The 15504-nt window shown below is 44.4% G+C and overlaps 1 protein-coding gene across 9 annotated transcripts in view; it reads right to left on the reverse strand.

Moving 5' to 3' along the window:
- Window positions 1-15504, reverse strand: part of mideasb (mitotic deacetylase associated SANT domain protein b) — a 34179-nt gene that overhangs the window by 2359 nt on the left and 16316 nt on the right. For 6 of the 9 annotated variants that reach the window (XM_036542600.1, XM_036542599.1, XM_036542602.1 and 3 more), the window contains 9 exons: window positions 12999-13307; window positions 11970-12315; window positions 11708-11774; window positions 6045-6187; window positions 5751-5854; window positions 3506-3581; window positions 2916-3004; window positions 1034-1177; window positions 585-707 (listed from right to left, as the gene is read on the reverse strand). In XM_036542600.1, coding sequence (XP_036398493.1) covers window positions 585-707; window positions 1034-1177; window positions 2916-3004; window positions 3506-3581; window positions 5751-5854; window positions 6045-6187; window positions 11708-11774; window positions 11970-12315; window positions 12999-13307 — 1401 coding nt within the window. The remainder of the gene's footprint in view (window positions 1-584; window positions 708-1033; window positions 1178-2915; window positions 3005-3505; window positions 3582-5750; window positions 5855-6044; window positions 6188-11707; window positions 11775-11969; window positions 12316-12998; window positions 13308-15504) is intronic. The other 3 variants (XM_036542604.1, XM_036542601.1, XM_036542605.1) reach the window with 2 other exon arrangements.

Genomic DNA, 15504 nt, shown 5'->3' on the forward strand with positions numbered 1-15504 from the left:
CTTTTCAAAGTAGAAATTTTTCAAAATGACAAAAAGTGTTGTAAAACTTCATACATGGGGAGCAAATTAATGCCTTCCCACTGGAAAACACTGACAACCCTGTAGAGTTGTTGCTAACCAACGCCAATGTTTGGAATCCAACATGCCATCAAAAACTGCTAAAATGCCCAGTTAAAACACAAAATTCAGTCTTCCTCATCAGTAGCAAAAACATTACCACAAATTCTGTCAAATGGACATGCCATTATTTATCTTAATTTGCAATGAGACCTTTCCCCCCCAGGACAACTGCAGTTTGACGCCTTTGATCCATTCATTAACACGAATGTCACTCCGGTCTGCCTGTTGTACCTAGCTGACTGGCCAATACCATGCTCCAAAGTGATTTCAAGGAACCCCTGTCAAGAATAACTACTGGATTTCAGCCCAGAGTAAACATAAAAGAAGTACCCATAATATTTACTTAACAAAACATTTCTCCCAAACATTACACACTTCCCTTTGTTTCCCTGGCCTGTCTCCACCCCATCCATCCCTCCTACCCCCTCCGTAACCCCCCCCCCATACCCTCCCTCTTCACTCACATTTTCAGTGGCCTGCAGAGTCTGCGTAACCCTGGCGGGGCTGCCGTCCCTCTTCCTGTCACATGACTCGTCCCACTTATGGTCATCGTCTTCCTCCTTCCGTGGTTCAAATCGCTGAGAGCTCTGTGGGGGTGAAGCAGTCAAAATAACTTCGGTTAACATAACTTCCTGCATGATTTAAAAACACAGAAAGAAAGGCTATTAACGCCAGGCCCTGAAGGGTCAATGGTGTCAGCAGCACTTGTGTTCCAACCAGGCAATTACACACTTGATTTAATTAATTACTCTGGATTGAACCAATTAAAACCAATTTAAAATTTGAACCAATTTCCACAGCTCTGAAAGGGCTAGCTCTTCAAAGGGAGCAGGACAGCCCTGCTCAAACATGGCCCTCCAGCACCTGAGCTCAGGAGTGTTAACAGTAATCTGGGCCGGTGACCCAGGCGCACCTTGACGTCCACCTCCATCTCCGTGGCCCGTGTCTCAGGGGGCTCTGTGTCGCCATAGATAAGGGTCCCGTTGCGACCAATTTTTACCTGCTTCTTGTAGGTGTAGTAGAACTCTACGCACTGTGCCACGGTCTTAGTTCGCACCTGTGGACCAGTCAAACACACACAGAAGAGATTAGGACTGGGAATTTTAAAAAAAACTAATGCACAAAATATAAATACAGATTTTTGAAGAATTTGTACTTATTAACAGCAAACTCATTACAAAAAAAACATCATGACATCATTGTACCTTTTAATTTACGTGCAATTATCTGTAGTATCTTTTGTAATAAAGGGATATATACATGCTTCAAATACACCTGGAGTTGTTCAGAGAAACTGCATTTTAAACAGATAAACCAAACAAGATACTCTGTGTTCTTGGTTTAAGCAGTGTAGAACACAGTAAATTGGCTTTAGCCCAGCAGCTGATTGAATCTTAAGAAAGCTTCCGGCCCTGAGATACAACACTCCATCTCTTGACAACCTGAATAAAAACAGCAATCCACAAATCCAGTGACTGGCTGAATTTGAGTGACCTAACGATTTAGGTGTACTGCTTTTCCACCAGTCAGTGCTGCCATCTTTCAGGTCCTGACTCACTATGATCATTACAAACTGAATGGCTCTTATCTCAAAGAGTAGGTGTTCCTCCGGTGTCCTGGCCAGATTCCAGATTGGGTCATCTGCTCATACTCCGGGTTTAAACGGCCGTAATAAATTCGCCTCCCTCTCCACGTCAGAGGATGCGTAAGCATTCTGTTGTAAAATGGCGGCCGCGCTTCAACGAAGCGGGCGCTCCGCATTGGTGGCGGTCGAGGCGAGCGTGTTTGGAGAGACACCAGTGTGGAGCCACGGGGTGAAAGCGGCACAGCAGCGTCTCGCAGGACGGACGTGCTGTGGGCATATCTGCCTACTCTCAGAACGCACGGGCTGTCAATGGCGCGCTCCCCTCGCCACTCAAAAACAGCTTGGTTGGCGTTTCTCATCCGTCACATGAAATCTCATGAAGAGAGACTTTCCAGCCTTCTCAAACCCGCTTCACCACAGTACCAGTTACTGACAAGGATCCCTGCTACTAATTCCCACCCCCAAAAGAGCTAATTCACATAGCCAAAAAAGGCAACTGCCAGCTAACATGGAGGAAAAAAGGGAGCCATAATCACAGCTATTAAAAAGCAGTCAGCTGAAGCGTTTAAGCTTTCAAACAATTTGTTTGTCAAAAAAAGCAAAAGTACACCAATTTATGCAAGACAGATTATAAAAAAAATTCAGGGATAAATGGTGCTACTTATCGACCTAAGACCTTTTCATCAATAACTACACACATGACTTCAGCTGGTCTGTTCTTCACTGTGTACTTTTATTAAACGCCTTGTGAAAACGCCTTTTGATGATTACCTCATACTGACACATATGTGAAATAGACTAAACACATGATAAAGATCGGTTTAATACGGATGTTGCATATTCATTTCTCCCAGTTCATTACTTTAACAACATCACACTGAATTTTCTATAAAGGGCTTTTATGTAATAACAGAGATGAATGAAATGTAAAGCACCTAGCCCAACATATAATTATTTCAATACGTTATATCACAGGCTTACTCGAACATATCCACGCCACATCTGATCCAACGCATTTTGCCAATCTTGACATGTGCAGGACTAACATCCACTAGTGACCACTTGGCACATCAAAGCTCTCACTTTCCTGCCATGATTGCGATTACACCAGTCAAAACACTACCAATATTCAAACTTGTCAAATGGTTTTCTCCTCATGGACCAATATTTTTGCATAAGAAGTATTCTGTATTCTGGGTAAAGCACATACCAGTTTCTGAACCATGAAGAAGTCCTTCTTGTAGGCGGAGATACCTTTGTTGAAGTAGCGCTTCTCTGCTGACGTCCAGCTGTCTGACCCTAAGGGGGACGCCACGCAGACAATGGGGTCACAGGGAGCGAGAGCAAGTGGAAGTTCGGCTGTCGTGTACGCGCATGTCAGCGTGAGTTTGTCTGTGCTAAGCGCAGGCAGGCCAAACACACACACACACACACACACACGGTCAGCAGCACACAATGAGGCTCCTGTCTTTAGTGCCGGAGCTGGAGTCCCCTGGCTGGGATTAACCACATGCTGCCACCCCCCCCCCCCCCCCCCCCACTCTGCCCCCTGCTTCCACCAGCCCTCTCGCCTCAGCTGCCATTGTTCACGGCTGAGGGGACACAGGGCTATCTGCTGTCACTCTCTGCTGTGCACACAAGAGAGCGCGAGCCCAACTCGAGGAGCAAGCCGAGCGCACAAGCAGCCAAACACAGACGCACAGACGCACGCATGGGCACACTACAGAAATGCAGACAGGCCCGTGAAGTGCAGGAGTGAATGTGAGAGCGGAGCGTGTGTGTGTGGAACGTGGTACACACCTGAGTAGTGGTAGTCACCCAGAGGGTGGGTCTTGGCGAATATTGGCTTCTTCAGCAGCAGAAGTGTGAGGGCTTCCTGGAAATAAGATCGTTAACAGGTGTTCAAAGACGGCCACATGTACATGATTTGAAACAGCAAAGCAAATGAGAAAAACGTGCAGATGTTTAGTCACAAAAATCTCAGACATTTCCCTTAACACTCATCTTCAACATCTCTATTACCAATACATTTAAGACGACAAAACAAAAAACAAGCCAAATGGCCAACAACCTTAAGATGGGGTCAAGAGTATGCTGAGAGAATATGTTTAAGAAATGCAACACCCACTGGGTGAATGAGTGAATTGAATGCTGATAAAATTTAAGCAAAAGCCTTGTTTGGGATTAGTCAAATAATGCATATCTAGAGACAACAGTAGCATTTTCCACATGGGGCATGACTAAGGACCTAGAGCAATGACCAGCTATTGTGCCTTACAAAGGCAAGATTAATACATGAGTACTGGAAAAGTTATTGATATATGAAGAATGTTTTAATGGCCACAATGGCTTTAGCTCACAACTCAAGGGTAACAAGAAGTAATGTTGTGAAATGTTACGAAATTTGTATTCTGCAAGCATGTTGGTGAGGTCAGAGACAAAAAGCTATAACAAGCAAGAGCATATGTACAGCCCATGCTGGATACATGTGCCAAATCTGAGAGGAACAGGCACATGCTGTACAAAGTTACTGATGTGCAAAAAATGTGTCTGGCAGCCATATTGAGTGTGGCCTGGGACCTAGGCTAAAGACAAAGTATTTAATACTCATTTGTGAACAATAACAAATAAGTGCCAAATCTGTGCAAAATGCAGTCAAGGGTTACACACAGAAAACAAACAGAACAAAAACAACAAAAAAAAGACAATGCAACAGGCTTTTTGTCTTCCTGGTTTAAAAGGCTGAAAAAGAGGAACTCTCAGGAAAAAGAACAATAAGCTCTCAGCTACTCAGCGTGAAACCCTAGAAACTTCACGTCAGCCATACCAGCATCCCTGTAACCTGAGCTCAGGCTATATGGGATGTCAGCATTAGGTCTTTGATCTACAGCACGAATAAAATCACTGCCTTAACCATTACTACGTATGTTTGTAATGAATGCTACTCTTGTGACACGTATTTGTATTAGGTCATTTGTGCACTATTCTGCTCATCTCTGAATGCCCTGTGAGTTGCACAGAAAAAGTGTAAAAGTGTGTGTGCCACATAAATTTGAAAAAATATAATGACCACTGCTTTGGTACCAGCAGTCTGTTATTCCTGAAATGATATGTTTTTAGACAAAAGGTTTAACTGTAGGTGGGCGATTTTCAACTGAAGTCAAAAGGTTAAACCCTCTGTTCACATTTCTTCCTCGTTGGTTTGCATGTAGTTCGCAAGGTTGCCCTTAAGAGGGGAGTAATACACTAAGGACCGTGTCAGCGATCGGAGCCTTCCACCTTGTCCCCAGAGAGGGCCCACTGGAGAGCTCTCAGCCTGGATAATGCTGGATGATTCATCAGCAGAAACAGCCGTGTGTCACACAGAGGCAGCTAGAGTGAGAGCTCTGTCAGCCACCGTTGGTATCCTTGACAACTTGGGTGCATGTGGCCCACTGGAGGTCTTTTAAAATTCGCTTCTACGCACTCCAGATGAAGACTGCATGAAATTTCAGACTCCACCAGCTCTAAGCAACACCAGTGTACAGAGCAGCTTGTTGAAGATGGTAAATATCCATGAGAAAATATGTCTATCTGCATATATGGGTCTGAAAAATTGCAACAACGCAAAAAAAAAAGAAATAGCACTTGTGCACAAATTAAAATAAGAAAAGAGATGTGAAATGTTTCTCCATCTAATCTCCACTTCCTGTGCTACAGAGGAAGTGTCCTGTTACAGGCGGCTGTAGTACTGTTGCAGCTGTCTGTTCAGCTGAGTTGGGGATTGTGGAGTGTATCCGGGTACTAAAAGACTAAACACGCCCAGGTGATGCTCCACTCCGTTCAGCACATGGACACAGCAGGGTGTGACAGAGCCACAGCCTACAGAGATTATATCAGGATAATACCATACCAGCCACAGAATCTGAGGACACAACAGGCCACAATAACATAACCTGACTTACAATGAGAGAGTGTCATACAGGGGCCATATATACACCAGCCGTCTTCCTCTCATCCCACCCTGGTAGCTTGCCCGCCCCCCACCCCAGTACATCCTGCTCACCAGAATGTCACCCTTGCATTCATAGAGGCAGTGAAGTGCCAGCTCCTGATTGGTCCCGCCTCCACACAGAGCACTGGAGCAGGCCAGGTGCATGAGGTCCTCCACTGCAGAGCAGGAGAAAGAGAAAGAGAAAGAGAGAGAGAGAGAGAGAGAGAGAGAGAGAGAGAGAGAGAGAGAGAGAGAGAGAGAAGAGAGAGAGAAGGACAGCAAGATTAGACATCAGATCAAGCCTTTCCTGAGTCAGGTTGTGATGCAGTCATCAAACTGACACACAGAGGATGACAGTTGGGTTACCTCTTTCTTGTTCACTGGGTTTGGATTCTAGCTCCAGCAGCGGTGCCCACACAAGCTCAGCCAGGTGCTGGTCCTGTTGGGCTGCTGAACGGTCCTGTATATCCGGCACCTCTGCCTGGTACCGAGGTCCAATGTTAATCCGTCTGGAGAAGCAAAGGTAACGGAGTTGAAAAGATGGAGACAGACGGACACAGGGTGGTGAAAAACTTCAGTTCCATTCATCTCAGCCTTCAGAATGTTACGCGGCCTGGTGCTCAATAGGGGACACCAGACAGATACAGAACAGGGAATCGGAAAAGAAACAATGGCTCTACCTCAATACTCATTACACGTATTGACAATTTCTACAACATCTAAGGTATGGCATAGTGGCAGCAAGCCCTGAGCATTCACCTTCTGCATGCTACTTTTAAAACAGACTGAACTCGGAGCTTCTAATCCAAATGAACAGTAGAGGCTCTGAAGCACAGGAAACTCATGCGAGTTGGGGGGGATCAGGGATAACTATTCTCTCACACTGCTCTTTATAAAGCATCAGAAACCTGGCCGGCTCCAGTATATTCAGCAGGAGTAACTCTTCTATAAACTGCAGTTGAAAACTTCTAGTAAAGGGTGCTGTTCAATGTGGCTTGCATTACTTGCATACTGAACATTTTTATCACAGTACTCGAAATTACACCAACCATGTTACAGCAACAAGAAAAAGGGTTTTGTAAGTCAATTGCAGGCTGTGGGGATGTTTTTTTGGAATATGCTGGGGGTTGGGTCTGGCAAATGCCACAGCCTGACATACTCAGTCGAGAAGTTTTAAGCTATCTTCACAACCCTCATGTCCACAACCCTATCCTGGCTTTTTTTTTTTATCTGACACGTTTAACACATAGATCTACTACTGCTTGTGGCAAATGCCTGATTCTTTTTTGAAGACTGAAAATTCGGTGACCATTTTATCTGACAAGCCTATTCTGATTTTCTAATCTAGGAATCTCTGTGACTTGGAAATAACCTGTAATTAAGAGGTGGCCAGGAAAAACTGGAAACCCACACAAAGCAAAGGTCTGGAAAAAATGTGGTTTTGTTTGTGAAAGATTTATTTAACCCTTTGAAGACTGTGGGTTACTTCATTTATGATATTTGATTTTACACTTGCACTACAGGCTAGCAAACGGGGAAGGACAGGAGAATCTGACAAGAACCCAGAAAGATCCAAGTGTCTGGTGCCACGCTAAGAGGGAGATGAGTGACGTGACAAGGACACTCCCAGCTGAAGTACACCCACCCTATCCTGGAGGAACAGAGCCAATTACATCTGCTGCTGTGGACTCCCAGTCTTGGCAGGCTAATGACACAGCCTAGACTTGGACATGCAAGATCTAGGCAGTAGATTCTGCTTAGAGCAAGTACCCATACTGACTGAGCTATGCAAATATTTGTAATGTATGCATGGATACATAAAAATACATAAAAACTATGTGAGCTGCAGTGAAAAAGAGCTTCAACTAAGCATGCAATAAAAATGTACCCTTTGATATCAAAATGGCAGTAAGTTAGACTAAAAGACAAGCTGTTTACTTCTGTTGTATATCAAGAGACAGTATCTTTAGCAATGGGTATGTCTGCTCTGACTGATGCCGAAGGGATAGCTTCTGCTGAAACAGTGATCAGTGAAGTTCTTCTGACCCTGACCTCATATGACCTGGACACTGATCTCAAGGCAATGTGTTTTATATCATCTGGAGAACACATAAACACATACAGACCTACCTAAACTCAAATGTAATTTTCTAAACTTTCGAAGATCAAATATCATTGGTTAAAAACTGTGTACAAAAGTCCAAACTTTTTCATTAAATTACAATAATAAATGTGACAACAAACTAAGCATTTCTCGTAAGAATGCACCTATGAACTGGTGATATTAAGTAAAATGCCACTTTTTAAAATGTCATGCTCTGTACCACCTCCAAATGACCTACCCATAATCTATGACTGCCTCAGAAGATTATCTAAAGATAGCCCCAGGCAAAACTGTTTCAATGTTTTTATGATACACAAACTCTCCCCTACATTTCTTTCAGGAACTCAGCATTAATCAGGTGTTGCATCAGTACAAGTTGCACTAATCTGGTAATAATTGCGAAATGCTGTACAGTTAAACTACATAAAAGGGAAATGCATTCAATTCGGGTTGTACCTGTACCAGCAACAGACAGGCTGCGTGATTCACACGCCTGCTTGAGCGTCAAAGTGCCAACTATGCCACAATGTCAGTGTTTTTTGGAGCTCTGCTGGGCTTTATAGTGCTGGTTAGGTTTGTTTGTTTGTTTTTCTGCTCTTGGCTCGACAGCAACCCTGGAGCTGCACACACATGGCCAGGACTTTGATACCTAAAACTGGGTCAGATGCAAACCATTCAGGGTTTTCATCTTCCATACAAAAGGGCTAATACAATGAAGCATTTCAACAGTGCTGTACTGCAGCTGAAATGAACAGGAACAGAATATGACCTCTTGGTGTTAAGTATCACCCAGGGCCCGGCAAACAATCCATCACACTGACACTGTCATACTGAATAGTGGGAAAGAGAAACAATTCAGGGGTGATTTTTGGTCTGATCTGCAATTTTATTAATCTGGCGCAGAGTTCTGATACCGCATTTTATTTACCTTATATTGCTTGCTCTTGTACAATGTTTCTTGTACATTTTATATTCAATAAATGCTAATATCGCAAAACACTAAACATACACAATAAGTAGCTGGCAAACAAAATTACATTTGACAGTCTGATAATCTAAAATGGCTTTCACTAAACGTTGGTAGAATCCAATTTAAAACCTTCCAGAACACAAAGTATGCAGACCAGATCAGAGCACAGCAGAGTACTTGCCTAAGCTTGGGAACAGTTGCATTGCCCAGCACTGTCGTTTCAGTTATGAAATTTGCGTTCCTTACGTAAACCAATATTTGAGACATTCAATTCACCAGTGAAAATACAAGGCGCAGTGGTTAGCAATGTTAACCTTTACTCTAACATCTTCACCGCAGACTTCAAAATCCCACATTCATTTAATGCCTGGTATCTCCAGCACATTGTCACCTGCATTCATTTCCAAAGAATAACTGATTCAAGTGTGCATGCGTGTGAGCTCAAATGAACCAAAAACCAGAAAACAGCTTTTGCTACTACAGCACCAGAACTGCTTACCGCTTAGTGAGATAACATTAGCACCGGTGTATTGCTTCATGGTGCCCTCAGAACTTGGCATAAAAGCAATCATGAAAAAATGCAGTTTTAAATTATATTCTTCGTGTTTCAGAGATTTGCCATTTATCCAAAATCCTCTTAAAGAGAGAATGAATTTCCAGCAGAAGATGAAACAATTACCTTCCATTCTAGCAAATGATTTACCAGTTTTAATACTTCTCTCTAGTGCTAACACTGAAAACCGTCTGGGATTATCACATTTGAGAATTCTGTGTCCTTCAACAGGAATCTTGGTCATGCTGGCTTTATAAATATTTATAAATTAAGTTTTTTTTTTTAATTTGAAACCAATAATTATTCATACATTTGGAAAACAGGTAAGGAATCTTTTATGACCCCCAACTACTCTAATTTATGTACAGGTACAATGACAATATTCTGTTTGAGGAAGACATCAAATACTGGGACATACAGAGAATGTCTTTTTATTTGGTCTTGCTCAGTGTCCTTTAGCAGCATTAATTTAAACAGCAGAACAGACTGGCAACAATTCCATATATGTAGGACAAAATGAGTACCACATTAATATAATCTTGAGATATTTTGTGTTGATGTAAAATGCCTTTTACTTGATTTGGTGCAAAAACTGGGAAATACTTTTACATATGCTTGTCAAAAGCAGAATTACGAGGCTGATAACCGATCCACTAAAAGCAGAAGGAAACTTTTGCATTTTGAGTTTCATCCAAAGCAGTTCATCTTCATCATTGAGTCACTGATGAAATATTTCCAGACGTTTAATAGCGCTGCAAATTTAACAGCACAAATTGTTATCGGTGTCTAGCTTCCAGGCTCAGCCTCATGTCTATCTGGTAAGTGACCATTAACTGTTATACTCAAAACATTTGAGGGTATGCCGAGATATGCCTCCTTTTTGTATCAACGGAAAAACTACTTCAAGGACGCAGGACACATGTACTCTCCTTAGTTAAGAACACCTAAGCTTTGTAAGCAGCTTCGTCGTGACTCCCCCCCCCCCCCCCCCCCCCAAACTAGCTTCATATGCAAGCTGTAGTTCCTCTGTGGAAAAATTAGTGGACAAATTGTTCCCCATGCTTGGTTTTTAAAACCTGCTCTATCCAGCAAGTCCTGCTGGACATATTTGTGGCTTTGGTAGGGAGTCTCTGTATCGTAGAAACGGAGTGTGCAGACAACATGGATGCTGCTGGGGAGGAGTGCAGGAGAAGAGAACAGCCTCCCACTCTGCGTGGGAAAGAAGCTCGCTGCTGGCGTGTTATCAATAGTAGATGCACTTACAAGGAAAATCCTGCATATAAGTATGGGACGTTAATAATACTGTAACGGGCTATCAGTTGTTGTGCACTTACAAATTCAAATGCAGCAAAAAAAAAAAGCCAACAGGGTAAAACTAGAGATCAGATGATTCTCAGGTGGTTTCCTACTAATACAAAGCTCATGCACTTTTATTTATGTTTACGCAGAACAGGAAGCGGTTAGGTTACGACAAAACTACTGGTTTGTAAAAACTGTACGTTTCTGTTTTTTCGTCCTAATTTGTTAATTTTTTTTCTGAGACATAAATTTAGCAAAAATCTAACACCTACCGCTATTCTGACAACAAGCAAATATTTTAAACAAACCATACTGAGAACCATATTAAAAATTCAACACGTGATACTGCACCACAGATTAACAATATTGTAATTCATGCACTACGGAACAATGCATTGATACAAACTTGAAATAGATTAAGTGTTTTCCTTTGCAATATGCATAAATGTAAGTCATGACAGCTGGATCACTAATACCAGGTATAACTCTTGTATCTGGTGTGTTAAACATCCAATAATGTCTAAACCCCATCACTGTTTGGGAGTCACTGTGGTTGTAAATGTATTACACTTCACTGAATGTATGAGCGCAACACCAGGAGTTGCAGTCACATCTCCTTGTAGTGTGATGACTTCTGTCGGGGTCCACATAAAGTGGTCAAAGAGGGTCACGCAATTCAGAACCCTCTCCAGGCCGTGGTGGTTAACTTGAACTAACTGCAACTGTGATTCATTCTGGTAGTGAGTAAAGAGACCTTGCACGGCTACAACGTTTCAATTTGCATCAAGATGCATATCAATCTGCATATAAGTCTAGCATGAGGCTGAACAGTATAACCACAGGAAGCTGAACTTTCAGTGTTGCAAAAGGGCCAGCATGTTTAATGCTGCAGTCATCAATGTACAAGCAGATACAACAGCAGGCCCAGACTTCCTGAGAAGGGTATCATGCTGATGGAGCATGCAGCAGGAGGTACTGACTCTATTGGCTTCAGAGGGGGAAAATAAAAGAACTGTTGCGTTCACCTACACCATATTGCACAGCGTTTCTTACTTGGAAAAGGGGGACATGACATTTAAGGAAGTTCGGAAATTTGTACTCACGGCTCGATGCTGACCGGCGTAGCCTCATTCATCGCAGAGAGGACTGGGGGCGTTATGTCACAACTGTCTGAGGAACACAGAGGAGTTTAATTAGAAGCTTCCTTCTTACTCTGGATGAAGAATTCAGATTCATTTTTAAAATGAATCAAATGTTTTATACTTGTGGAAGAGCGTGATGAAAAGAGACGGGCCCTCTCTGTCCCATTCGCACTTCCCTTCGAATATAAGCAGAGGGCAGGGAAAGCCAGCGGGCGGCACTCACTGGATCGCAGCAGGCTGCGGGTGGCCGACTTGGGCGTGGCCGGAGGCGGCAGTCCCTGGCTGTTGGCGGCGGCGGAGGACAGGAAGGTGGAGAAGTAGAGGCCCGAGCCCTCGCGCACTGGGCTGAGGATGGGCGGAGGCGTGTAGGGGGGCATGGTGAGGGGGTTGTCGGGCAGCCGCACCGGAGAGCGCAGGTGGCTCTGGTACGGCGTGATGTTGGAGTACACCGGCGGGGCGATGAAGATGCTGGATTTAGGGGGCGGGATGAACAGGGGTTCCGGGCGGGGCCGCCGCTTCGACTTGGCGGACTTCCCATCGTCGTCTTTTCCTCCTTCCCCTCCACCATTCTGCGCAGAGAAACATTACTGGCATTTAGCAGACGCTCTTATCCAGAGCGACTTACATCGGTTACAGTTTTTAAAATCTTATCCATTTATACAGCTGGATATTTACTGAGGCAATTCTGGGTTAAGTACCTTGCCTAAGGGTACAGCAGCAGAGGGGAATCAAACTGGCAACCTTTCGGTTACGAGTCCTGCTCCTTAACCGCTGTGCTAAACTGCTGCCCCCAATCACAGAGAAAGGAAATGCTACATAAAAACAAATATGAAATAATAAAATCTCAAAAAGATGCTTTCTCTCTGCTGTGTTTGTCACACAATGCAAACATATATCCCCTCCTCCCACAAAAAAAAATCCTACATACAGCAACACAAACAGCTCTAATCTGTCTAATCTCTGCACAGCACTGGGCAGACACCCCATCTGTGGCCGGAATTTCAGCAGCTACAACCCAAATCTAACAGTGGGGTTTATGGGGAGGGTCATGGGGTTTACGGGGAGGGTCGTGGGGGGAGGAAGACTGGCGGGGGGCGAGAATAGAGGATGGCACTGTAGGGAATTACACAAAGGGAGCGTGGAGGGAGGTTTATAATCTCATTCGGGGATAAAATGAGAGGACAAGGGCAGGGTGAGCGGGAGGAACGGACTATGAATATGAATTACGCGTCGGGCCTCCCGGGGGACGTACCAGGCCGGAGCTCTCCGACAGCGAGTTCCTTAGCGAGCGCCGGCGGGTGACGATGACGGAGGGCTTGTGCTCGGGCTGGGCCGGGCCCTGCAGGCCGGCCGGCTGCTGCGGCCAGCGATCCGACGGGTCCGTCTGCTCCCGGTCCGGCGAGGGGTGGTCGGCCCTCCGAACGGGCACGGACACGGGGATCACCAGCGGCAACAGGCTCTCGTCGCGGGGACGCTTGGCGCTCACGCCCTCCCCCTCCGTGGCTCCTCGGCCTGGGACCGACGAGGCTGCGTTAGAGCTCCACATTTTCTCTGGCTCCTGCTGAAACAGAGGCACACGTCAGACCGGTCTCTCTTTCTAGGGACAACCACTTGCTTACTCTGCCAACCAGTGAAATGTTACAGTTTTAAACAGTACATGAAGGAAACAATTTTAACCAAGTAAGCACAAGTATTTATGGGTTTCTTGTCTCATAGAAATAGAGGGGCAAATCTTACCCGGGCAAGGACTCATTAAATGCAGCGGTGTAAAACAGTGATAAGAAGCAGGGCTTACAACTGAAAGGTTGCTGGTTTGATTCCCCACTTGGGGAATCTTGGGCCCAAGATTACCACTTGGGTAAGGTACTCAACCCAGAATTACCTCAGTAATTTCCCCGCTGTATAAATGCATAACATGTAAAAACTGTAACCTAAATGATAATAATAATAATACAAATAACAATAATGTTCATTTTCAGTCCAAATAGCACGAGCCATTTAAACTGAGGAAACTCCTGAACAGACAGCAGGGGAGCTCACGTCTTTGCAGAGAGCTGCACAAACAGACCCCCATTCTCAGCCCAGAGGCGGAGTGTCAGAGAAAAGGTGGAATGCAGACGTGCAGCTTTTCCTGTCAGCACCACAGACACACGCTCAGGTGAGCCTCGCACAGGCATGCTGCTTCCAGGGTGGAGACCGACAACAATTTATATGCACTTCTACAAACTGCAATAGCCTTCCTACACCATCTGCTAACGTCCCCCCCACCCACCCAGCAGACCATACATGTCTGAATTAAGGCCCAGCGTGCTAAAATGCAAAACATATCTTTCTGGAGGTTTGGAGCGGCTCCATTTTGTCCGTGCCCACAGTCAGTTTTGCATGTAGTTGAAATGAACAATGAGGCGCAACACATCCACATTGTATCTGAGCCTTTTGTGCTTGGCTTTTGAATTCAGACATTACCGTCTTTATTGCCGCGTTTGTTCTGCTGTGTAAATTCCCAATCCCTCACAGTTAATTAAAAACCGAGTCCTTTTGGCACAATTAGTGCAGACAGATGCACTGGGTAGTTTCTTCATGTTCTTGCGAACGCCAAGCCAAAAATCCCTCTGCAATAACACTGCAATATCCACAAAATGGAAGTGTTAAATCAAGCTGGGAGATATTTTTTTTAATAATTTCTTGTGCAGACTGTAACATTGATGGTACAGAAAGGAGGATACCTGTAGATCTGTGTGTGTGTGCATGTGCTTGCACGCATGCGTGCGAGATGTTGACAGTCACATGGACAGTTGGTATTTCAACTTATGCACAGCTCCATCTGGACAGACATATTTTTTCGAAAATCAAGGTCATGTGACTGGAACATAGTGTGACAGCAGCAGCCAGCATGTGCATTAAGCAGTTTTGGACTCCTGTCAGATTCAAGAGAATGGCGTGCACACTGACGCGTCACTCATTTTTTTACTGCCTGGACTGAAACTAATCACAACAGGCTTTCACCACTCAGCCCTGAGTAAGGCTGAAACTTTCACAGCAAGGAAATTTATGTGTGCTGATTAGAGAGGAGAAATGTGCGCGGGTGTGCGTGTGTGCATGTGTGTGTGTGCGTTTTGTGAGAGGGCAAATACAGACACATCCCTCCCTCCAGCTTTCTCAATTTCAGCATTTATATCTGTACCCCCACTTCCTCACACAAGCACATAATGCAACCCTTTCTCCATCTCTTCCTCCCTCTCTTTCGCTCTCACACACCCGCACACACACACTTTCTCACAGAAAAATAGCGGTACTCTTTGTGCATATCTCTCCCTCTCTCTGCCGCAACACCACACAGCACTAACCCACTGCACCACAGAAGGTGCCAGGTTTCTGTTTGCATTGGTGGGTGTTTACATATTGCGTGTCCATGTCATTTCTGCCCTGTTTCACTGCAGGAGCAACAGGGATAGAAGGAAATATAAACATAGTCCAAGTGCATACGTCTACACATTCCTGTTCAACGACTACCCACAGGTGTGAAGGAAAGCATCATATTTTCATTATATCTTTGTGCAGTTCCTGTATGTTTGTTACAAGTTCAACAAAGGCAGGAATGAAAAGTTGAAAAAAAAGAAAAACCTTTTCTGGGACTTAAAAGGACTTTTGCAGCCAGCGCTTTAATGCTTCACCTGTATTTCAGAGGGCAGTGGTAAACACTAGACAAATAAAAATCAACCTCATCCAAAAGCCAATTTTGGATATTTGGAAGGTGT

Source organism: Megalops cyprinoides, chromosome 12, assembly GCF_013368585.1.
Source record: "Megalops cyprinoides isolate fMegCyp1 chromosome 12, fMegCyp1.pri, whole genome shotgun sequence".
Taxonomy (NCBI): domain Eukaryota; kingdom Metazoa; phylum Chordata; class Actinopteri; order Elopiformes; family Megalopidae; genus Megalops; species Megalops cyprinoides.